General features: G+C 29.7%; 1 protein-coding gene and 1 pseudogene across 1 annotated transcript; one reads left to right on the top strand and one right to left on the bottom strand.

The window, feature by feature from the left end:
* Window positions 1-503: 503 nt before the first annotated feature.
* Window positions 504-3,564, bottom strand: LOC125824392 (uncharacterized). The gene is made up of 4 exons (XM_049503762.1): window positions 3,291-3,564; window positions 1,972-2,253; window positions 982-1,154; window positions 504-816 (listed from the first exon to the last, which is right to left on the bottom strand). The coding sequence occupies exons 1-4, from the start codon at window positions 3,558-3,560 to the stop codon at window positions 705-707; spliced, it is 837 nt and encodes a 278-aa protein (XP_049359719.1). The 5' UTR covers window positions 3,561-3,564; the 3' UTR covers window positions 504-704.
* A 21,183-nt stretch (window positions 3,565-24,747) lies between these two features.
* LOC125824615 (UDP-glycosyltransferase 75C1-like) lies at window positions 24,748-25,857 on the top strand (annotated as a pseudogene).
* The last annotated feature ends 371 nt before the right edge of the window (window positions 25,858-26,228 follow it).

Below are 26,228 nucleotides of genomic sequence, written 5' to 3'. Positions count from 1 at the left end.
TAGGGCCTAATCGGTTTATACATCAAGCCTCTGGACTCATTGAGTGCTCAATGTTATCCTTGAGACTGAGCGGTGCACATAGAGTTTCCTAACTCTTATAAGCACCTTTGGACACTCCTTAGAGATACCTAGATAGGCCTGTGGGGTACCCCTCAAAGTTCCTTACTTGGTACAGCTTGATGACAAGTTTTAACTTAAGAATCATGATGTCGTTTCTTTCTAATACGAACTCTAAACAAGGTGACTTTTGTTCAATTATACTTGTATTGACTTTCTTCACACATGCATGAAGTTTCATCCCATTCCCATATTCGTGGAAGGAGATATAGCCTTCGAAAGCTTCAACTAATTACAACAATGCCACTACTTGTTAGGTGAACTATCTCGAAATGGAACCAAACTTGGTGACATTGGTGAAACTTCTTTGGCAGTCTTAGAAAATGCAATGTGACACGTCTACATCATCATCGCCTCCCTCATTTTATTTTCCTTCGTACCAAATAATCCTTAGAAGTCGACTTTTTATTTCATTCTCAATTACAATCAAGCCAAGAAAGAGCAATAACTTAACCTCATCAAAATGCAAAGTAGCCAAGGCAAAAAAGAAAAATTAAAAAGGAAAACCTACCTAAAAAGGTAAAAGATATACAAAAAAAACTAAAAGAATGTTAGCATGGTTAATTATTTATATTTTATATACAACATTATATAGGTAAATTATTATCATTCATTTGATATTGTCTATGTTCTTGTTCTTTTTCTTCTTCTACATCCTCTACATCCCAAAGAAAGTGAGCATAGGAAGCCAACACATAGCTGCATCATTGAAAAAAAATAACTTAAGTCAAATTAAAAGACACATATATGTATTATGCCTTTGAAAAATAAGGTAAGTTTTAGAATATACGAAATGATCAGTTGTTTGGTTGAAATTAGAATAAGAGATAATAATTTCGAAATATATGAGTAATGAATTGTTACCAATCGTTTGGTGCAACTTTAACAGCTTTGTCAAAGTAGTTGTTAGCTCGAGGGACATCTTTATGTGTTCTCCAAATTAAATCAGCATAGAATGAAAGTACATTTCCATCACTTGGATTTGCTAACATTGCTCTTTCACAATATTCTTCTGCTTTCACCAAGTTTCCACTCACCTGTTTGATATTCATCAATTTACAAAATAAAAAACTTTTAGGAATAGAGTGAACATGTGCAACTCCAATGTTTTATTTTAAATCTATATATTACCATTACTATATATTGTCGATGAGAATGATCCTACATTAGACTCGATTGACTACTTATAAGGTCTTAGATAATTTATTTATTTTTTTAGATATAGCTTTTGGCGTCCAAAGCTTTATTTGATATGATATTAGAGTAATGTTCATATCTGTTTGGGCGGCTTTCAGTCCATGCTTTAGTTGGACCTAAATGTAAAGAGAGGTGTAGTCATAGAGGCGAAACCAAAATTTAGAATTTATGAGTTCAGGATTTTAGTTCTTTAAAGTTATTAGATTCTAAATCTATTAATTTGTATGTATTCAATAATTTTTTTTAAATACAAATATAGATGAATCTGGACCAAAGCTAGTGGGTACGGTCGAACCACAATCATTAGAGTAGGTTTAGAATCCTACATTAGTTGGAAAATTGATTAATTCTCAACTTAAATGGATCTGGACAATCCTTCCCTCAAGAGCTAGCTTTTGGAGTGTAAGTTACGCTCAAAATTTATTTAATATGGTATCAGACTTTGGCCCATTGAAGTCGATGTTGGTCATGCAAATTTCATTTACGCACACGTGCAACACATGACCATCATGTAGTGCACGTCATGTGATATAACACGTGTCATCCAATCGACACGTGTCATTTTATCGTACATAAACACCTCCTAATCATGATATGACCACTTAATTCTCTCCACTTTCCATCAAAAAAATGCAAATTAAAGTTTATAATTAGTACCTCTTTCAAGAATCTTGCATAATTTCCAAGAAGTAGTGAGTTCCCAGGATTAGCTTGAATCATCCTTGTGTAATACAAATCAACACTAAACTCAGAACTATCTCCATCAGATTCACCACCACCACCACCACATTTTTTTCCTCTACCGTCTCCTCCACTTCCACCACCGTCAACCACCAGTTGCTCCACCGCCCTCGTGTGTTTCTCTTCCTCAACTTCATGTCTCTCCACCATTTCCAACCCGGAATTTGAAAGTAACATCAACCTATTTGTCAATCCTATCTGCTAAAAATATAATTAAGTAAATAAAATAATGTTATTATATTAACATTAATAGTTTAAGTTCTTGAATGATCAGATGGACACATTAATTTCAATATAGTATCAAAGAAGGCAAACAAAGTTCATCTTAGATTTAAATCTCACTGTCATTCATTATCAAAAAATATTATATATGTTAGGCTATTAAAAGGAAGAGTCTAATTTATATATTGTAAAATTAGTTTTTGAATCTAATTCACACCGCCAAAAAGTTAGCTCAGAGAAAGAAAGATTCTCCAAGCCTTGCGTATTCATTCAAAGAGCTGGCAATAACTTTCTTTCCACTCGGAAATCGTAGTAAGCTGGGAGAAATACATTCATATATTCCTCGAGAGGAGCTTCCTCATCTCATTAACTATCAATGCGAGACTTTTGTCATTCTTTAACACTCCACCTCACGTGAGATGAGTCCTACTATGATATCATGTAAAATTAGATCTTAAGTCTAACTCATACCCCAAAAGCTAGCTCAAAAGTAGGAGTGTAGGAGGATTGTCCAAATCTTATAAGGAGTCCACCCGTATGATTAATCATCAGTGTGGGACTTTTGTAATTTTTTAACATATAAATCGACTACGATTAGTGTAATTTTTTTTAATACTATCAGGTCATCTTACATGTGGCAGTATACATGTAAGCTCATATATATTCTTTGGTTGACTTGATAGTGTTATCTCTTCTCACATTAACATTGTTATAACTTAAAACTCTAAAAAAGAATCACTCCATATTTGGCCAGGATGTGTTGAAAACATAATTAAGCCAATGAAAAAAGAATTAAAACCGCACGTGAAGAGCCCTCCAAGACATAATCAAGCCCATGGAATTATAAGAATATATTATGCACATAAGGAGGCGTATTAAGGACATAATCATGAAAAAGAGTCAAAATGATACGTGAGGAGAGGTATGTTGAACACATAATTAAATAAATAAAAGTGTACTCTCTCCCGACCGTGAGAAATGAGAATTTCTAACAATTCATGAACATTATATACCTCATCTTCTTTATCCTCTTCACCAAATGTGTTAGGAAGTAGCAGATTGTGCAAGGCCATGCAACGTGAGTTTCTTGAATTAGATGATGATGATGATGCCCTATTGAGATCAGTTTCAGATAAAACTCTAGACATCTTCTTTTGTACTGAATTACATTCTAATTGTGAGAGTGATGATAATGTTGACAAGTATTTTTTTGGTTCTTGTGGGAAACATGAATAATATTGTTGCTTGAGTAATGGACTTAAAGAGCTACGAAGAAGCATCATTAATTTAATTTGAGGTAGCAAGAGTTATAGTTTGACATTTTATAGGGAAAACAATACATGGGGCAATCAATATTTTAGCGCCTCACATTATTGTCTTGTTTTTTTTTAAAAAAAAAATTCTCATTTGATGTCTGATATTTCTATTGGAGCACTGACTAATCTGAATACACCTCGTGTAAGGGACATTAAGGAGAAAGTGTTTTCTTGATTTTTTTTCTTTCATATTCAAAGTTCGAATCTGAAACCTCAAATTAAGGGTGAAGAAATTTTATCTCTACCATCTCAAATTATTTCATCTCTTTTGATTTCTTATGCAATATCTCATATCCCCATCAGAACATCAACTAATCTGAATTCATTTTGTGTAAGGCCTAGTAAGGAGGAAATGTCTCTTTAATTTACAAAAAAAAAAAATCATATCTAAAATTTGAACTCGAGACTTTTAAAAAGATTTTATCCAACTCACATCAACCTTGTTAGTCACATTATTTCATCAACTTGCAATTTTGGTTCAAAATGTTAAGCTATTTGTTCAACATAAATATGAATGATATAAAGTTGAATAAATAGACCTACTCATTTTACATGAATATTCACATGAGATACATATGAATTGATTTGTATTATTTTATGAAAGACACATATTATATCATGTAGAATGTACATGTCTACTTGATCAATTTTTATACAAATTTAAGTGTCTACTTATATACATCCAAAATTAAGCATAAATATAATTGAGTCAAATTTATCAATCGAGAATCTATCAAAAATATCTTTCTCTACCTTCATTAAGGTTCGGACAAAGGCGCCGTATATAAAAATATCTATATTCTCAATCGAATATAGTCTGAATCTTCCTCTCAATGTGGTTAAATTTTAAATACTATTAGAAATTTTGTCATGTTTTAAAACATCTACCTAAAAGTGAGTATTGCAGCAATTAAGTTGTTGGCGTGGGGCCCATACATCATTGAATCTGGGGCCCACAAATGTAACACGTCACAGTCGGTGAAATGTACTTTAACGGTCCAAATTTGTCCAGTCACGTGACATCAATGATGACGTGTCAAAAAAGAAAAACTGCTGGCGAAATTGAGAGCGAAAGAACATACTACTAAAAAAGCAAACTTAAAGGACCCTCAACATTGGTGGTTGGCTTAGATAGGTGAGCATGAAGGTTGCGGATTACGGTATAAAGGTTAGTAGGTAATTGAATTTTGTCATTTGTTTTCTCTCGAAGGATTAGGTTTGGTAGCATCGAGTCTGTTGTAGTATTGTTTTAATATCTACTATCATTATTGATGTCTATTAATATGTTTTAGCTGTCGCATTATTTCGCCGTTGTTACAGCTCTGTACTGTACTGCTTTCCTTGTCATTTGACATTTTTTATTTCACCGTCGTTCTTTTCTTTCCATCACTATTTTGATTTACTACATTACAACTAAATGTCTTTTGAAAATAGTCTTTCTACCTCGTACCTCATACCTTAGGAGGTAAAAATATCGTCTGTGTACACTTTATTCTCTCGAGATTTACATGTCAGATTGTCTGAATAAGTTATTGTGGGTAGGTGGATGTTTGATACTTCGGTTCGATTTATCAAACGTCAATTCAATTCTCCAATTTTGAAATCAAACTAATTCGATTCAATATGATTTTTCAATTTTTTGATATTTATGACCACCCCTGTAGGCGGCTTGTTGTGGCCCAATAGTGGAACCCACAAGAATTTTGCTTGTTTTTTAAGTGGAGGAGCCCATGGGCTTTAATTTAACGGTGAGTTGTAAGAGTGTTTGTCAATTCAAGAGGTGCCCATGAATACTAGAAATTGACATTAGCACTTGTCTGATTAACTATTTTTTGTCTATATTTGGTGGCTAGATGGTAAATTTAGTGGACAACTCTATATGCATTATAGCTAATTAGTGCAAATAGGATCATTTAAGATTGTTGTTTAACTTTTCACAAGTTATGCATGACTTTTATACAATATTCATTTTATCTATTTTTAAATTGTTCATGAATTTTACATGTGTTGTTTAATTGTTCATAAGTCTTTTTAGACTGATAAAAGTTGATATATTTTTTTAATTATTATTCTACCTATTTTGTTAATTTTTTCACAAGTCTGGTTAGATTGACAAGGGTTACTTGCATTGTTATATTGATAATAAGTCTAATTGGACTAACAAAATTTTGCAATATTTCAATTTTATCTATCTTATTCAAGTCATTATTAGATATTTGACCTAAATTTATTTTCTTTGAATAATAATGAACTTGGTTTATTTTTTGTTAGGAATGTTTTTATTTTTTCATGTAGTTAACTATCAGACTATCGCTACATTTTTCTAAAATTGAAATGAAAAAAAATTAAAGATGACTACTACATCCATTTTTAGAATTACTTTTAAAGATGAAAGTGGCAAATTTGTGGTCCAACTGTGGAATTTTTTGTTCTATTCTTTGGCGGCGATATTTTTCTTGAATGGTGTAGGATTGAAACTATGTGTGCATATGGTTTTTTAGTTTGATTTTGTGTTATTCGATTTCAGTTTTTTAATTTTTAATTTGGTTTGAAAAAGTGTAGTCCAATCCAAACTAAATAAATTTGATTTGATTTGTTTTTTCTCTTTTCGATTTGCCTTTATTTTGTTCGATTATTCGGTCATGTCAATAATTAATAATATAATTTAAATTATATTTGCAAGTTAAAATAAATAAATAAATATATATATATATATATATATATATATATATATATATATATATATATATATATATATAAAGAGAAGTAATAATATACCAGTACAATGACATTTTAAATTATTCGAACAATATAATGTAATAATATATTCTTAATTTATAAGTACATTTTCATTATTTTCAAAATAGTAGGCCGATGGTCAAAAGTCTACAATTCGAATTATATTATGGCCAAATTCAATTTGCACCACACAAAACAAAAGAAAGAAGTTTGATGTATAGAACCATAAAATTGTTGTGACTATAGTTCATGAACTTAAATATTTTATTTTTATTTGACGATACTTCTATATGGATCAAAATTCGATCATGATATATTCTATTAGATTATTTATATTTATTTTAACAAACAATATTTAGCATAAAAAAAAATTATTTGATCCTAACAACCTATTTGCCCTTGAACCACTAAAACAAATTCAATTGTTATCTTATAAAGTCATTAATTTAGGGGTAAACATCATATCATGTATGGACCACTTTTAAGAGAAGAATACATACTCAAAAAATTTCAAGTTTGTGATAATAAATTTGTGTGAATAAAATTATATTGTAAGGACATGTCAAATATTATACTCAAGGAGCATTTTCAATTCCCAATTGCAATCAAATTAGTCACATTAGAACCTAAAGATAATATGTAGCCCATCTTTCTGATTTGCCAATAAAATTTCATTACCAATCAATGTAGAGTAAATTTTAATAATGGGACTAAATACATGTGCCTATTAGTATTATTACTTTGTCTGTTGATGTAAACAAATAGATTTAGGATTTGGATTTGTCTATACCCTAAAATCTTGAATTGATAGATTATCAATAAGAAATTGAGGCCTTTTTGTAACTTGTAAGAGATTTGAATTGGTATATTTTAGGGGAATGTAACTTAGATAAATCCACTAGTTTAGTAGTTAATTACTTAGATACACTATAATTTGTATTATTATGTATTTTATCAGATTTTGATTCCTCCATATACACATAAATTCATCAGTTTAAGTAGATAATTACTTAGATACACTGTAGTTTGCAATATTACGTATTTTCATCAGATTTTGATTCCTCCATATACATGTGACCAAATTTAGGTATAATTTGTTCTAGATACATTGTATCCAAGTGGATTCGCATGTATTTGGGATACATAACGAATCTCGCTCGCCTCCCTCGTCTCTCTCCCATCTCGCTCACCACTCGCTCATGTATCTGGGATACATACGAATCTCGCTCGTCTCCCTCCCCAATATTGCTCGCCTCTCAACCTCTTTTTGTGTATCTGGCAACAAAAATATATGTATTTAAGTGTAAGATACGTATGCAACTCTTAATTAGTGATAGAATACATAATAATATTTTGAAAGTATATATAATAATAGTATATATGATAGTGAAGTACGTCAAATAAGTAGCATATGCGTGAAGAGAAATGAATGTTATTGTTTTTAATATTCTAATTTAAATGAATTTAGTAAATCCCACAAAGAAAATTAAATAGTGATAAATACGTAAACAAACATTAATGCTAAGAGGCCGAGTTGCACACCTATTTCAACAATAAAAGGCCCAATATATACTGTGTATTCGTTTCCTCAATGAATACAATCTATATTATCAATAGTATTTATTCGTGCAATGAATATAGCATGTATCAACTATATTCATTCACTTTGTATTTATTCGTTCTATTGTATCAATTGTATTATTTGGTTATACACTATGGTTATAAAAAAAAATGATTCTTTTCAAAGCTAGGTTTTAATTCATAAATGTACTTTTGTCAATTTGAGTTAATTGTTTGATAATGTGATATATATGCACCTAATTGTCTCATAATGTAAATTATAAGTGATGATTTGGTACACAGATTTAGTAAACAGCTGGTACTAAGTTGACACTTAACATCATAGCAGTATCAGTTGCGGAGCTAAGTGTGTTAGAAGGTTCGATTAAATCCCCTTCGTCAGAAAATTACACTGCAAAAGAGGAAAAATTAGTTCTCAACCTACTTCATTGACCACTAGACCACACTGAAGCTTATGTGAAGTATCCATCTATCTTGATAGTTGATATGTAACACATCAAACACGTAGTTCTAAACACCAGTACACAATATATTACTATAGTGTAATCAATAACATTTTTTGTTTTTCCTTGTCCTATAGCCTAAAAATCTTCTTCTTGAACCAAGGATCTATAAGAAACAACATTTGTATCTCCTAAGGTACGTAGGGATACGGTCTGCATACACACTACTCTTCCCAGCCTCTCCTAAGGTACGTAGGGGTACGTTGGGAACGCTGCAGGGGAAATTCTTGAATACCATAAGGTCTGCTTCTATTCCTTAAATTGATAGTGCGTCTGTTTTACTATCCGAGCAACCCCTCTTGTCAGTATAGTATATCTATTGTTGTAGATGTGTAATCTGTTTTACTAGTATTTCTAAACAATGGGTATGGACTAATATTGTATCTGATTCTGTGGGAATTAATAGTTGATGTTGTATAATTATATATACTTTAAATTAGTTGGCCACTGGTTTCTATAGTGAAAGAAACAACTAGGCACACATACAGAGCAAGTTAGACAAGTTATAAACACCAGAAAATAGTCAAAAGAGAGTGAAAATAACAATCAAAGAAATACTTAATGATCAAAATCATCAAAATCATATTTGAAGTTCTGAGTTTTTTACCTAAACTATCAAGTGTTCATTTTTCCTATCTGAACTGTCTAACTATTTATCAAAACACATCTGAACTATCTGTTGTTTCCTTTCCCTACTTGAACTATCACCGATAGCTGAAAATACACTTGAACTATCACCGATAGCTGAAAATACACTTGAACTATCAGTTGATTCCTTTTCCTATTTAAACTATCATAGATAGTTGAGACGTGTTTTGATAAATAGTCAGTAATAGTTCAAGTAGGAAAAGTGAGCACCAGATAGTTCAGGTAGGAAACTCACAAAAACATGATATTTCAAGTGTTAGTTTTTGTTACCATTATCTCTCAAAGAAATATATACATGCCAACTAATTACCTAGCTCAAAGTTGTGCATAAAATGCATTAACAAACCAAAGATATTGTTCACTAGTTTAATTACTTTCCTACTTTTAAGTTAGAAAAGAAAAAGAAAAGAATATTGTATTAGAAGATCAACATATTTCAAGGATGATAATACTTTGTTCCACATTTGCATTTCCATGAAAGGAGATAATAGCCTTCATCTTCTCTAGATGTTATTGTTTTTAAACCTTTGTTTGTATGTGGAGGAATAACAAGTGTAGCAATGCAGGGTCTGCATCCTTTGCATCTATTAACACATTTTGGTGGACTTGATCCCAACACCACCATTCTCATTTGCTTCCTTTCTTCACTTCTTCCTATAACATACACAACAATTTCAATTTCAATTTCAATTTCTTTTTTTTTTCCTGGAGAAATAAGTGGCTCACGAGGAATTGAAAGAAACATATTATATTTGATCTTATGTCCCCGTGCACAAGTCATCACGCGTTAGGATTAACATCTGCTTCTTATTTAGCCATATATACATAATGTTGTAATGAAACTTCTTCTAAATTAAATCGTTTTTAAACTGCAAAGACGGATCTAGAATTTTAAGTTAGTCACAAAGGCAGAGTCACTACACCCACTATCATGTTGTTGCACTGAGATTCATTTTATATAAATGCAAGTATAGTTTAAAAAATTCTAAAAACATTATAGCTAGTAGTTCAAGTGGAAAGCAACAACATATAGTGACAAAATGTTAAATATTTAATTAATAGTGTTGATGGTTGAAAACATATTTAAACTGTTATTTTTCGCGAGTTTCACATCTCAAATATTACATGCATCTTTTTACTATCTGAACTATCATTATCTATGTATTAAAAGTGGAAAACCTTTGGAAGCCATGAAAGTGAACGGGGAGAAGAAGAAAGTGAAAAAGTAAAGTAATTTTTTATAAAGTGTAAGATTTTCTTTCACTTTATAAAGTGTAAAAAAGTTCCACTTTACAAAGTGTAAGAAAAACTTACACTTTATAAAGTGTAAGAAATGGTTCCGTTTTACCAGGTGTAAAAAATAGTTCCGTTATATATTAAAATATAAACGTTATGACACTAACGGAAAACGTTTGGAATATTGGATAAAGTGGAATTTTTTCTTCCACTAAACCTATTTTAGTTACTTACTAAAATAATGGCTTATTTTGATCACTTTTATTTTTTTATGGCTTATTTAGGTTCTGGACTCTCTATCAGACTATCACTACATTTTTCTAAAATTGAAATGAAAAAAAATTAAAGATGACTACTACTTCCATTTTTAGAATTACTTTTAAAGATTCCAACTGTGGAATTTTTTGTATTATTCTTTTGCGGCCATAAATGGAGTTTTCTTGAATGGTGTAGGATTGAAACTATGTGTGCATGTGGTTTTTTTGGTTTCATTTTGTATTATTTGATTTAATTTTTTAATTTTTAATTTGGTTTGAAAAAGTATAGTCCAATTCAAACTAAAATAAATTTGATTTGATTTGTTTTTTCTCTTTTTAATTTGATTTTGTTTTGTTCGATTATTTGGTCATGTCAATAATTAATAATATAATTTAAATTATATTTGCAAGTTGAAAAAATATATGTATACAAAGAGAAGTAATAATATACCAGTACAATGACATTTTAAATTATTCGAGCAACATAATATAATAATATATTCTTAATTTATAAGTACATTTTCATTATTTTCAAAATAGTAGGCGGATGGTCAAAAGTCTATAATTCGAATCATACTATGGCATCATACCTTAGTTTACAAACTCAATTTGCACCACACAAAACAAAAGAAAGAAGTTCGATGTATAGAACCATAAGATTGTCGTGACTATAGATCATGAACTTAAATATTTTATTTTTATTTGACGATATTTCTGTATGGGTCAAAATTCGACCATAATATATTCTATTAGATTATTTATATTCATTTTAACAAACAATATTTAGCATAAAAAATATATTATTTGATCCTAACAACCTATTTGCCCTTGAACCACTAAAACAAATTCAATTGTTATCTTATAAAGTCATTAATTTAGGGGTAAACATCATATCATGTATGGACCACTTTTAAGAGAAGAATACATACTTAAAAAATATCAAGTTTGTGATAATAAACTTGTGTGAATAAAATTATATTGTAAGGGACATGTCAAATATTATCCTCAAGGAGCATTTTCAATTCCCAATTGCAATCAAATTAGAGTCGCATTAGAACCTGAAGATAATATGTAGCCCATTTTTCTGATTTGCCAATAAAATTTCATCACCTTGAATTATCCAATCAATGTAGAGTTAATTTTAATTATGGGACCTAGTACATGTGCCTATTAGTATTATTACCTTTTCTGTTGATGTAAACAAATAGATTTAGGATTAGGATTTGTCTATATCCTAAAATCTTGAATTGATGGTACGAGAGATAAATATTAGCTTATCAATACGAAATTGAGGCCTTTTTGTAACTTGTAAGAGATTTGAATTGGTATATTTAGGGCAACATAACTTGCATAAATTCATTTGTTTAGTAACTAATTACTTAGATACATTCTAGTAATTGCAATATTGCGTATTTTACCAATTTTTGATTCCTCCAGATACATGTATACATCATACATGTGGTCAAATTTAGGTGTAATTTGTTCTAGATACATTGTGTCCAAGTGAAGTCACATGTATCTGGTAGAAATGACAATGGGGCGGGTTAGGGTGGCTGGGGCGGGTTAAGAGTTCCCCTATTAAAATTTTGCCCTACCCTATCCTGCCCCGTTTAAGTCACTACCCTATTTAGATCAAGCCCTACCCTGCCCACGCTGCCCTATTTAACCTCACATTACTTGAGTGAAATAATTTATTAGTTATCTTGCTCAAAAGGTTCTTTTTTGGGTATATGTATTTGCACTTTATTTACTGGTTTTGTATTTTATGATAAGTTTTTTGGGTTGCAATTATTTTCTTTTTTTAATAGATTTTTGGTGATGATCTCTTGTATAAAGTGAACAAAAAATATTAGTCCACTTCACTTTTGTGTTTCATCATCTTATAATTCTTATAAATTTATGTAAAATCAATTTATTGGTCATTTTTTCCCTCATTAACATGGTAAATATATATTTATTCTTTATGTCTTTATTAATTTTGTTAGATATGTTTACGTGCATTTCTTAATTTTAGAGTAAGAGTTCATCACTACATCACATACTATATGATATATTGTCTTAATTAGTTTATGTTTTTCAACATATTTTTATTTTGCAAACAAATAACCAAAATTAAATGAAAATAATTAATTGACACTATTATACTTGCATAGAACAATATATACCAAAAGAATAATGTAATTAATAATTATCAAGAGAAAAAGAATGTTGTTGTTTTTAATATTCTAATTTAAATGATTTAGTAAATCCCACAAAGAAAAAGAAATAGTGATAATTACGTAAAAGGGGCATACATTAATGCTAAGAGGCCGGGTTGCACACCTATTTCAACAATAAAAGGCCCAATATATACTCTATTCGTTTGCGCAATGAATACAATCTATATTATCAATAGTATTTATTCGCGCAATGAATATAGCATGTATAAAAAAAAGAATATAGCATATATCAACTATATTTATTCACTTGTATTTATTCGCTCTATTGTATCAATTGTATTATTTGGTTATACACTATGGTTATAAAAAATGTGATTATTTTCAAAGCTAGGTTTGAATTCATAAATGTACTTGGTCAATTTGAGTTAATTGTTTGATGATGTGATATATATGCTCCTAATTGTCTCATAATGTATATTAGAAGTGATGATTTGGTACACAGATTTAGTAAGCAGCTGGTACTAAGTTGACACTTAACACATCATAGCAGTAGTCAGTCGCGAAGCTTAGTGTGTTAGATGTTTCAATTAAATTTCCTTCGTCAAAAAATTACACTAGAAAAAGTTAGTTCTCAACCTACTTCAGAGATAAGAGCTTTTGTTTGTGCTTCAAATTTTGTTTGTAGTCATTCCAAGATTTTGGTAGTTTTTCAATCAATATACCAGCCACGAACTGCTCCAGTAAAATAATTTTCTCCAACTTTAGATCTTCAATTAGTTTGTGAAACTCGTTGGTTTGTACCTTCACATCTTTCTCCTCAGTCATCTCCCATTTGTAAAAATTACCAATGACAAACTTTTGTTTGGTAGCATCTTCAGCAGTATATTTAGCAAGTAGCGATTCCCAAATCTCCTTTGCTTCCTTATTAGAACAATACACATCGAATAATTCATTAGAAAGAGTACTTAATATTGTGTGCTTACATACCTTATTTGCATAAATCCACTGATTTAGTTGCTCAGAAGCAGATTCCTCCGGTTTTGATTATGTTAGTGCATACGTCACTCCATACATGTCAAGAACAGAGAAAATTCGTTCATGCCATCTCTTAAAATTCTGTCCACAAAAAACTTTGACTTTTCAAACATCAGGAAAGTATTTGCTAAAGTTGTGTGAAGGCACAATAGGGGTAATGGTGGTATTATCAGTAACAATAGCAGGTGAATTGTTTCCATGAACCATGATAACTGAAATATCCTTAAGATTGTTAATTGGAAAACTATTGGAAATCATGGAAATCACGTAGCTTGAGGCGTGCTTATGGCACTGTCCTTAAGGATATTTTACCGGTTAAGGTGTATCACCCAAAATTCAACAAGTTCTTCTAGTACCAAAACAAAGAAACCAAAATCTAACAAATAATATACTTTTCTTAAGAAAATCCAGCAAATAAAAAAGGAAGAAAAGTTATTTTAATGTAATATCTCATAACTCTTCCTTTTGACACACAAAAGTACTATATTTTACTATATATAATAAGTGGGAATATCTACTACTTAGCACATGACAAGTGTTACATGTGCTTAGATAGTGTTGTACATTCTTCTTTTATGGTTGTACCTTTAAAATTTATATTATTGGACAATTTAACACCATTAAATCTTAACAATTAACAACATTTGATTGACTCTTGAAATTTTATCTATACTACATACATCGAGACAAACGGAGTAATATATATTAAGTATTTAAAATTACGTACAACCTTATTGCTTTTTGTAGGCTTCGAATTATCGTGGTCATTTTTTAGGCTGATACAAGTTTTGTACATTTTCTATTTAATTTTTTTTAATATTATAAATAGCAATAATTAATAATTTAAAATATTTAAAAATATATATTAAAAATTGAGTTGGTTTTGGAAATTTTATTTATACTATATAAAATGGGACAAAGGAAGCAACATATATCATTTACAAATGACTTAAAAAACATTAAAAATTACAATAATTACCAAATTAAAATATTTAAAAGCTATATAATAAAATAGGTTCACTCTCAGAATTCTATCAGGCTCACATATATTGAGACAGAAAAAATAATACATATCATTTTAAAATTATCAAAAAAGTATTATAAATAATAATAATTAACAACTTAAAATATCTAAAAGACATTTTAAAAAGGTTAATTTTGTAATTTTATCCATATCACATAAATTAGGACAAAGTGACCAGTAATGTAGGTTATTTGAAAGTTACATAAAAATATTATAAATCACAATAATTAATAACTTAAAACATTTTTTAATAAAATATGAAAATTTGGAAGACTCTCCAAATTTTATTTGTGTCACATAAATTAAGGCAACAAAAATAACATATATTGGGTCCATTTTAATTTATTTGTCTTATTTTTTTTTGTGTTTTTTATTTTTAAAAATTGCGTAAAAATACTATAAATCATGATAATTGACAACATAAAATATGTTTTCAAAAAAATACAAAAAATTCCAATGATTCTTAAAGTAAATCTATCATAAAAATACTATAAATCATGATAATTGACAACATAAAATATTTCAAAACTATTGTATGTGGGTAGTCTTATTATGTCTTAAACAGTGTCAAAGAAAGTATAGGTTTGTGATAAAAAAAAAATTATTCCTTTATCCACGCAAACAATCGCTTCAAAAACTCCGTTATTAGCCCCAAAACATACCATTTATATTATTAGGCATGTGCATAGCACGGACACCATTATCTAGTATAGATATATAGGTATATGGTAAATAGCATACCATCAGCCGTGCATTATACGCACATTAAGACCAAATAATTGCGATAAGTTATTACCAAATATTCCATGGACCTTTTGTAACACCCAAATCAATAGTAGTTGATTAATGCCATAAATGCTATTAACTACTGCCATAATAAGAAAACAAACGGTTGCTACACAATTAAAAACGTTAATATATAATATTAATAAGCTAAAGTAATTAAGGTAATAATATGTAATAAATAATTTCAAATATTATTCTTATGCTTTTAAGATAATAAAAATATTTTATCAACACTTCATTGATCAGTAGATCATACAACAGCTTGTGTGCAATATCCATCTTTGATATTTGATATCTACCACATCAAACGTCGAAGTTCTAAACATTAGTACACAAAATATTATTGTACTGGAATCAATAACATTTTTTGTTTTTCCTTGTCCTGTTGCCTGAAAATCTTCTTCTTAAATCGAGGATCTATCAGAAACTACATATATATCTCCTAAGATAGGGATACGGTCTGCATACACACTATCCTTCCCACAGCCTCTCTACCTTAGAATACCATAACCTCTACTTCTACTCCTTTTGTTAAATTTTGCTAGAGCTTACAATTTAGTTTCTCGAATTAATTGCGTGAAGCTCAGAACAATCCGTGGATAATTTTTTTCTTTGTAGTTTTACAAGGAGTTCTGATTTGCACAAAAAATGATAGTATGTCTGTTTTACTATCTGAGCAACTCCCTTGATGTGTAATTTAGAAGTACGAAGAAAATGCACAATTTTAGTGTTCTGCATTTTGTACAAATAAGTTCCTATTCCATCCACAGTGTCTACACAAAGAATTGCATATGGGAAATATTGAAACCGTCCATTCCAATAGTATCGTTGCTGTCTTCGAGGGACAACTGTTCAGAAATCTCAAGGGCTGGGCATTCGGTAATTCAATTTGGTTTCATTTTTTTCGGTTTTCGATTCTTGTACAACGTATACCGAACACCGAACCAAAATAATTCGGTTTGGTTTTTATTATTTCGGTTCGATTTTGTTAGTTCGGATTTTTTTGTTATGGGGCTGCTTAGTGGGCTTTTTAAAATTTAAAATTTTGCAATTTTTTTGTTTGAATTTTCATTGTTGGTCGTCGATCGGTTGCATAAAGTGGAAAGTGATCTTTTGTTGCGTGCTGTGTGGTCGGCTATCGTCAGAGCCCGGAAGTGGAAAGTATTGCGGCTATTGTGTAAAAAAATCTGAAACAAGGAATGAAGGAAAGTGGGAAACCGACGAGTGATGCCTGAAGACTGAAGTGACGGGCTGCGGCTCCTCTATAAAGAAAGTTAGAAAATTTTGAAAAGACAAAAAGTTTGAAAAGACACTTGTGCACTTTTTCTTTGACCTAATTTTCTTTTATATTAAATTATAATATTTATTATTTAATATTAATAATTAATATAATATATTTATATATTATAATATAATATATTTTGTAAATCGAAATACCGAATAATACAAAAATTACATACCGAAAATCGAATCGAAATATCGAAAAATACAAAAACATATATTGAATATCGAACCGAAAATCGAAATACCAAAATACTTCGATTCGATTTTTCGGTATTTATGCTCAGCCCTAGAAATCTGCCAATCAAATACAACATTCATTTCTTTGAATTTCCAACATGAGATTTCACACGCCTATAATCCTCTGACCAAATAGGCGTGTGAAATCTTGGATCCCACAAGTGGAATTATACTGAGTATATATTAATATATGTATATATTCTTTTAGAAGTTAGTTCAACTGTGTGTGTATATATAATTGGCCATTGGTTTCTCCATTGTTGACCAGTGTTTGTTAAATCTGAGTGATATTAATGAAATAAAGTGAAAGAAACAACTAGGCACACATACAGAGCAAGCTAGCACCAGAAAATAGTTTACAAGTTTACCTTCTCCTCTAGGTAGAGTGAAAATAATAATCAAAGAAAGAGTTAATCATCAAAAACATATCTGAAGTTGCGAGTTTTCTACATTAACTATCAGTTGTTCCCTTATCCTACTTGAAATATCATCAATAGTTAAAAATACACCCGAACTATTAGGTGTTCACTTTTCCTTTCTGAATTGTCATTAACTATTTATCAAAACACATTTGAATTTCCTACTTGAATTTTCCCCAATAGTTGAAAATACACCTGAACTATCAGTTGTTCCCCTTTCCTACTTGAATTATCCCCAATAGTTGAAAATACACCTGAACTATCAATCGTTTCCTTTTCCTAATTGAACTATCACCGATAGTTGAAAATACACTTGAACTATTAGTTGCTCCCTTTTCCTATTTGAACTATCACCGATAGTTGAGATGTGTTTTGATAAATAGTTATTTATAGTTCAAATAGAAAGAATGAATAGGTAAGAAACTCGCAAAGTGTTTTTTGCATCATTATCTCTCAAGAAATATATACATGTCAACTAATTAACTAACTCAAAGTTGTGCATAAAATGCATTAACAAACCAAGATATTGTTCACTAGTTTAATTACCTTCCTACTCTTAAGTTAGAAAAGAAAAAGAAAAGAATATTGTATTAGAAGATCAACATATTTCAAGGATGAAAATACTTAGTTCCACATTTGCATTTCCATGAAAGGAGATAATAGCCTTCATCTTCTCTAGATGTTATTGTTTCTAAACCTTTGTTTGTATGTGGAGGAATAACAAGTGTAGCAATGCAAGGTCTGCATCCTTTGCATCTATTAACACACTTTGGTGGACTTGATCCCAACATCACCATTCTCATTTGTTTCCTTTCTTCACTTCTTCCTATAACATACACAACAATTTCAATTTCAATCTCTCTTTTTTTCCCGGAGAAATAAGTGGCTCACGAGGAATTGAAAGAAACATACTATATTTGATCTTTATGTCCCGTGCACAAGTCATCACGCGTTAGGACTGACATATGCTTCTTATTTAGCCATATATACATAATGTTGTAATGAAACTACTTCTAAATTAAATCGTTTTTAAACTGCAAAGACGGATCTAGGATTTTAAGTTATTCACAAAGGCAGAGTCACTACACCCACTATCATGTTGTTGCACTGAGATTCATTTTGTATATATGTAAAGTATAGTTTTCAAAAAATTTAACATTATAAATAGTAGTTCAAGTGGAAAGCAACAACATATAGTAACAAACTATTTAATATTAATTAATAGTGTTGATGGTCAAAACCTATCATTTTTCGCAAGCTTCACATCTCAAATATTACGTGTCTTTTTTTTATCTGAACTATCTTTATCTATGTATTAAAACACACCTCAAAGCTAATTAGGCTAATTATCAATTGTTCACATTTCCTATTTGAACTATTACCTAAGTTTGATTTCAATACACAGATAGTGATAGTTCAGATAGAAAAAGGGAATAAATGTGAAACTTACTAGATAGCTAAGGAGTAAAACTTAAGAACAAATATATTTTAGATTGAACTTTCCAATTAGTACCTATCATGAGTAAGCTAGTAGATAAAAAGAAAGATAAAAGAATCAATATACCCTTTTTCAAATTCAATGAATGGAAAAAAAGAGAAAAAAAGTTTAAAAGAGAGAGTGATAAGAAGATAAAAATTGTTTTACCTGATATAGAAGCAAGGAATGTGAAAGAATAGATGAGCATCACAATGATTAGTCCATTTGAGTAGATATTAATGGTTGAAGCCATCACCCAATCTTGTCCCAAATTTTCACAACATGAAAAATGAAACACAATTTCTATAGACCCTCTTTCACACCAAGTGTGTTGGGAAGAATTTGGAAGTGTCTAACTCTATATATCAATATAGCTGTAGCTATGGTTTTCTATAAAGACAAAAATAGAGCTTTAAAGGGACCCCCAACACCTATCTTAGTAGGTTCAAGGGCCAAAATACAGTGAACTATTTAAAATAGGTAACTTTATCCTATTATATTTTTTATACTCTAAAATGAACGACAAGGATTATGGTGGAGAGTTAAGTACTTCTTCTTCCTTAATTAAAGGTCTTGATTCGACTTGTTTGGGTACGGAGTCGTCTTTGTTACAGATTGTTTTACCCCTTATATGGGACTTTTCGACACGAATTTAGATTTAGTTGGGTTCTAAGATGAATATAGAACACCGATTGAAAAATAAAAATAAAAAAAACTCAAAAATATCTTTATCGTTAATCAACTAGTTAAAAAATAACCTTCAACTAGTCATATAACATAAAATACTCTTCTTACTAACCGTTGCTCCATAACAAAAATAAAATGTTAATTTTAAGGACTTCCAAATTTCTATAACGACCAATGAAATGAATGAAAATTATAAAAATGAGCATTCAAATTTTAGAAGAAACATAAAGAATTAGCAAATTCTTTTTTATTTGTCTAAGTAAAAGAGTTATTTAGTATATTACTTAATAGCAGAGTCAAAAATTTTACAGTAGAGATTCATCATTTATGATATATTTATAAGTATAATAATTTATGATATATTTATATGTAAAATAGTCTGAACATCATTTTATCAAAAATTGTGAGACATAACATATGTTCAATAAAATAGTCTGGATTTCATCTTATTTTAAAAAAAAATTGAAAAGAAGGGGCCCCCACCACAAAGAAACTCTGATTTTTCCTAATTGAGAAAACAGTAATGCTGACTCTATTTATTTTCAGTGTGAAGGACAGTAGTGACAATTTGAAGTCAAATTATTGAAGTACAAACACAACTTTATTTCATTTTTCACCTTATTATCACATGTAATATCAGCCTTTGGTTGTGGAATTGTCCAATCCCCACTTGAATTCTTTCTTTTTTTCTTTTTTCTTTTTTCTTTGCTATCTCTTTGCCATACAAGGACATGACAGTTGACTAAAGATATGAAATACTTATATTTTTTAATCTGTGGGCTATGGGGTATGATGCAAAAATCCAATACAATAATTGCACACTTTAAATAAAAATAAAAATATTTGAATTAAGATATATTTCAATTGATCATCTAAGCATATGATAAATATTGTATCCACTTGAGTTTCAAACGTTTGTTACATAGATGATTAAGTAAATTAAATCACTTAAACTATGTTACCACCGATCCAATTATATGCATTAGCTTCCATAGATAGTAAAATCTTATAAGGTGTGTTTCGATTTGTGTTGATGTGGATAGTTAAGCAATTAACGTGTCATATTTTATGTTACATAGCAAATTGGAGGTATATTTAAATTTAGTTAGTTAAGTACGTGAATATTTATAAGGCTACCAATAATTCGAAGACGAAACTAATAAGTTATACCAAATTCAAACGTGTTTTCAATATTTCTGTAAAAGCCTTTACAAAAGAATACAGTATTTTGAGCAGTATTTTTGAATGTTGTCTCTTTATTAGTAGTTTTTTTGTAATTTCTTTTTTATTGTAGCACCAGAGGATATTGTACAGTAGACGAAATTGCTCCTCTCATAATCAGAGATTTCAGGTTTGAGCTTGTGGTATAAAAAAATCCTTAGTGGGAGCGTTTTTCCTCAAATGGAACTCTACACAATGCGAATTTAAAATAATTAGACTCAAATATAAATATTAAACCCCGAATGAAAAATCAAAAAAAATAATACTAAATTGCATGTAACTGCAGCAGGCTTTCACAAAGATGCTAAAAATATTCCAACATTTTTGCTTAATAGTTACTACATGACTTATCATGTAAAATAGAAAAAAGCACTTGGCTGCAACGGTGGAGACAAGGGATTTTAGATTCCCCTTTACTCATTTTCACTTTATTTGAAGGGTTGTTACGTATAATTTTATAATATATAATTTATATTATTTTATATTATATTATATTATTTATTGTTTTAATGTGAATAATGTTTAAATAAATTATATTATTTTTTGTTGTTATATAATTGTAGACAATAAAATTCGCATCGAGAAAACAATAATCAAGAATGGAAAATTATAGCAATAATCATATTTATTATTTCAAAGTGCGAGTGTTACAATCTCTATGATTCCTCTGAATTCGCCTTTTCAAATATGATTCAAGGGCTTTAAAGCTTGATCTTGAATCTTTGATGAATTTGAACTTTGAACTTTATCTTAATCTTGACTTTTGCTTGAATTCAAGGGCTTCGAGCTTGTTCTTGAACCTGGTAGTCTTGATCTTGATCGTTCTTGAACTTATATGCTTGAATTCTTAAACTTGTAGCTTTATAGAGAATTTTATGGCGTTTGTACCACAGATTTTCTCTAGCTTCTTGTTTAGAATTTTCTTCTGTCCTCTTTTTGAATTATGAAGACCCCTATTTATAGTTTTAGAATAGAGGAGTTGCGATTGGAACAGGATTCCCTTCGGCCAATCAGATTTGAGTGACATGGCATATGGGCTTTATGGAGCGGGCTTATCATCTTTGACACATGTCATGATCCTATTCGCTTCCTGTTTGACTTGGCATGCCATGTCATTTGCCACGTGGCACCAAAAGAATGGGCCTCTTAGGATAAGATGACATTGGATTTAGTAAATTGGGCTCATCTATAGCCCAAATCAATTAATTTTGACTTTAATCAAATTCTTATTTATTGGACTTGAATAATTATCCCAATTATATTAATCAATAATTTATTTGGACTAATATATTTATGAATTTAATATAATTCGAATCATTTTATAAATTTATATTTAATAAATTTTAAATGATTACAATAATGTTGTCATACATCAATAATTCGAAGGACGAACTTTTAAGAAGAGTATGATACAAAGGTAAGCTATTACAAAAATATATGGTAAGAAATAAAACATGATTATTAAATTAGCTAAAGATAAAATAATTTTGGTGTTTTTCGTAATAATATTAGATGTTTTTAATATTGATAGTACATGTGTGTTGATTTTAGAAAATTAGATCGTAATCGAGAATTAATTATCATATTTTTGGTTGAAAAAAATAGGTTTAGTGGCGATTTTTAGTTGTCACTAAAAATTAGTGGCGGCTATTGCAACCTTTAGTCGCAGCTAAAAATCAGTGAAAACATTTACTGGCGATATTTTGAAATTTTGTGGCGATATTTGTCGTTGCTAAATGTCTAGTTTTTTGAAGTGAAAATTTTAGTTGACAACACTTAGGTGGAGGGATTAGTTAAAGTTTAAAATCAAAATCAAATTGAATCAAATAAAAAAAATGTCGATTATTCTTCTATTTGATTTAATTTTTGGGTTTTTCGTGAACACATGTACCTGACGTTTTATATGGCTGAAGTTCAGCAAAAATGACAAAACTTCAGGCATATATAACTGGAGTTTAGGCTAAAGTCCAATAAATTTTTTCTGAACTTCACTCATATATAAACTTCATACGTTTTATCAGATAATTATTTTTGTCAAATCCAATTTCAGACACCGCATATCTAAAGTAGATATATATGCAAAAACTTTTTAAAAGGTGGATACAAGTTAAATATCAGTGTCGAAATAGACTATCCCGTGAAATTGAAAATGTTTGCAGCCCAATAATAATTCATAGAAGGAGGCCCAGTCATTCAAAAAGGATCCGGAGCCCAACTTACAATTTTTTTCATTAAAACATATATTTCTGTTTTAGCCATTTTGTAATTACATTTGTAGCCATCTTTTGTGTATAACTACACATAATAAATGTAGGGCAAATTACAGAAATCACATACTTTTAAGGCAAAATTATAATTTATCCCTTAAAAGTTTATAATTACAGAAATCCCTCAAACGGATACAATAATATAAGCGCTGATACATTAATCTGATACGTGAGATACATTAATCGTTAAATCAGATACTGTACATTTTATACATGATACACTAATTTGATGTACATTTTATACATGATACACTAATCTGATGCGCGAGATACACTAATCTGATGCGCTGATACATTAATCTGATGCGCGAGATACACTAATCTGTTGCGTTAAAATGAGGGATTTTGGAGATTTGTAAAACTTATAGAGGATAATTGTAATAAGTAAACTAAAAGGTGGAATTTTTGTAATTAATCCATAAATGAATGAATACGGGAGATATAGTTTAACTCTCATTTTATTATTTCCAAATATTTTGTTCTCTCTTTTTCGTCTTAATTTATATGATATAATTTGGCGAAATTTAAGAAAGAAAGAAAGATTTTTAAAACTTGTGTTATAAAACAAGTCAAAGATGTTTGGGTAACTATAAATCATTTCATTAAGGGTAAATATAAACATTTAAAAGTTAAATTGTTACTAGATGTACAAATGTGTCATTCTTTTTTAGATTGTTTAAAAAAGAAAAGCGAGTCATCTAAATTAGGACACAGAAAGTAACAAATTTTAAAATATTATGCCAACTTGTTGAAAGTTCGAAACCAAATTTCAACCACAAATGCTCAAAATGAATTTTTTTTTGATACCTATATTACAGTTTGACTATTTTATAATCTATATCACCTAAAGATATTGAGTCCTAGTTATTCCTTACTATTTTGTAGGCTCCAACACATTATTCTTAGCCTTTTAAATTCCAAATACTTTTTGAATTCGTCTGGTAGGAGGGATAAAGAATAAATAATTTCGTGATTAAATTAGGATGAATTTGTCTCATGTTTGGTTTAGATAAATCGCTGGATAACTTATTCTGAGATTGTAGTACTATTTTATACGACATAAAGGATGGAATAACAACTCTAAAATAATTAATTTCAAAATAATTTGTTCATAACTAAACGAGCGTGGAATAATTTTTATTTGTGTCCCTCGCTTTTGCTCTTTTTTTCCTCAATTAATATTACATGTATTGACAAACGGGCGATAGAACCAATTAGAATGAGTGATCTGGTATTATGTGAAAAGATTCCAAATTCAAGCACTTGAAACAATCATTCTTTTTTTAAAATATTAAAATATAATAAACATGCAACTTTTTTGTTTTAGCATATTAATTTCTTCACAACTTGATGTTATATATATATATATATAATAATCTACAACAAATGAGTCACTATCTCTTATGAGTTGGTGGTAAATATATCTCTTTAAAAAGTATAAATTAAGTGAATAAGAACACATTACTTTGTCTCTACAAATGTCATTCGATCATCATGTCCATAATTATCTTCATTATATAAACTCTAAAACCTAAGGCAATATAGGAATACAACTTGCCCTTTCAATTTGCCTAAAGAATATAATACAATAGCAATGGAAAACTTCAAGAAGAATGATTGTCATGTTCTTCTTGTGTCATTTCCAATGATAGGTCACATAAATCCATGCCTTCATTTTGCCAAGAGATTGGTCAATTTAGGAGTACAAGTTACCTGTTGTACTAGTCTATTAGGTTTCAATTGCATCTCTAATCTCTATATGTGAAATATTTAAGATATATTTTTTTATCATAAAAAACTTCATAAGTTAGTTGGTCCAAATTTTTTAAACGTATTATCCAAAAACGTTTAAATGTAATATCCAAAAATAAATTTTGTATCATGTGTTTATAAATTATTCTCTCTAACATGTATTAAAACTGTATTATAAATATATTATAAGTGTATTAGTGAACACTCTTGATGCTTTAGAATTTGATGCTCTTAGGGCTTTGATGGATAGTGTGACCATGGTGGGAGTTGGTCCTTGCATTCCTTCAGCTTTTCTTGAAGGGAATAATCGTTCTGATACTTCTTTTGGAACCGATTTACAATTAAATTTAAAAAATTACATGGATTGGTTGGATGAAAAGCCTAATGAGTCGGTTATTTACATAGCATTTGGTAGCTACGTTGAGATACCAAATCAACTAATGGAGGATATAGCTCAAGGATTATTAAAAAGTGGAAGGCCGTTTTTGTGGGTGGTTTGGAAAGGTAAAAACGGGGGGAAATCGGAGGAAAATTTGAGGTGCAAAGAAGAATTAGAAAAGCAAGGAAAAATAGTGAATTGGTGCTCACAAGTGGAAGTCTTACATCATTCATCTCTGGGTTGTTCTTGACTCACTGTGGATGAAATTCAACTCTAGAAAGCTTAGTTTCTGGTGTGCCTATTGTGGCATGTCCACTTTGGAATGATCAACTTTGTAACGCTAAACTCATTCAAGATGTTTGAAAAATCGTAATCCGAGTTAGTTTCAATGATGAAGGTATTGTTGAAAAGGATGACTTGGAGAGATGCATAGATGTTGTGATGAAAGAGGAGGAATGTAGAAAGAATGCCAAAAAATGGAAAGATTTGACTAAGGAAGCTACGAAGGAAAATGGTTCATCCAATTTAAATCTTTAAGCTTATGTTAAGCAGATTTTACTTGGTCATAGCTAAATTTTTTTGAAAAAATAACATTTGACAATATGCTTTCTTTTAATTTAAAGAATAATAAAATTAAGTGCAATAATAGCTAATGGCAACCTTTTCTTATGTTAAAAGTAAACCATAGCAAATATATCATATAATAAGTATTTTGTTATTTATCAAATTTCATTTTTTCTTATGTACGCATATATAACATAGTTTTTTTTTTGTATTTTTATCTAAATATTCCAAGAAAGAAATGTTAAATTGGACAAATATTTACAGCTTTGAACCCAATTGACTAAAACTATGTGTGGCAACAGAAAGAGGAATAACCAATGCTCTAATTGGAGAAAATGTAATGGTCCTAAACTATTCAAATAAATATATGACAATAGTTT

This window comes from Solanum verrucosum, unplaced genomic scaffold (genome assembly GCF_900185275.1).
Source record: "Solanum verrucosum unplaced genomic scaffold, falcon-dt-bn FXZP01000022.1, whole genome shotgun sequence".
Taxonomy (NCBI): domain Eukaryota; kingdom Viridiplantae; phylum Streptophyta; class Magnoliopsida; order Solanales; family Solanaceae; genus Solanum; species Solanum verrucosum.
This window is presented reverse-complemented; position numbering and strand designations above follow the sequence as displayed.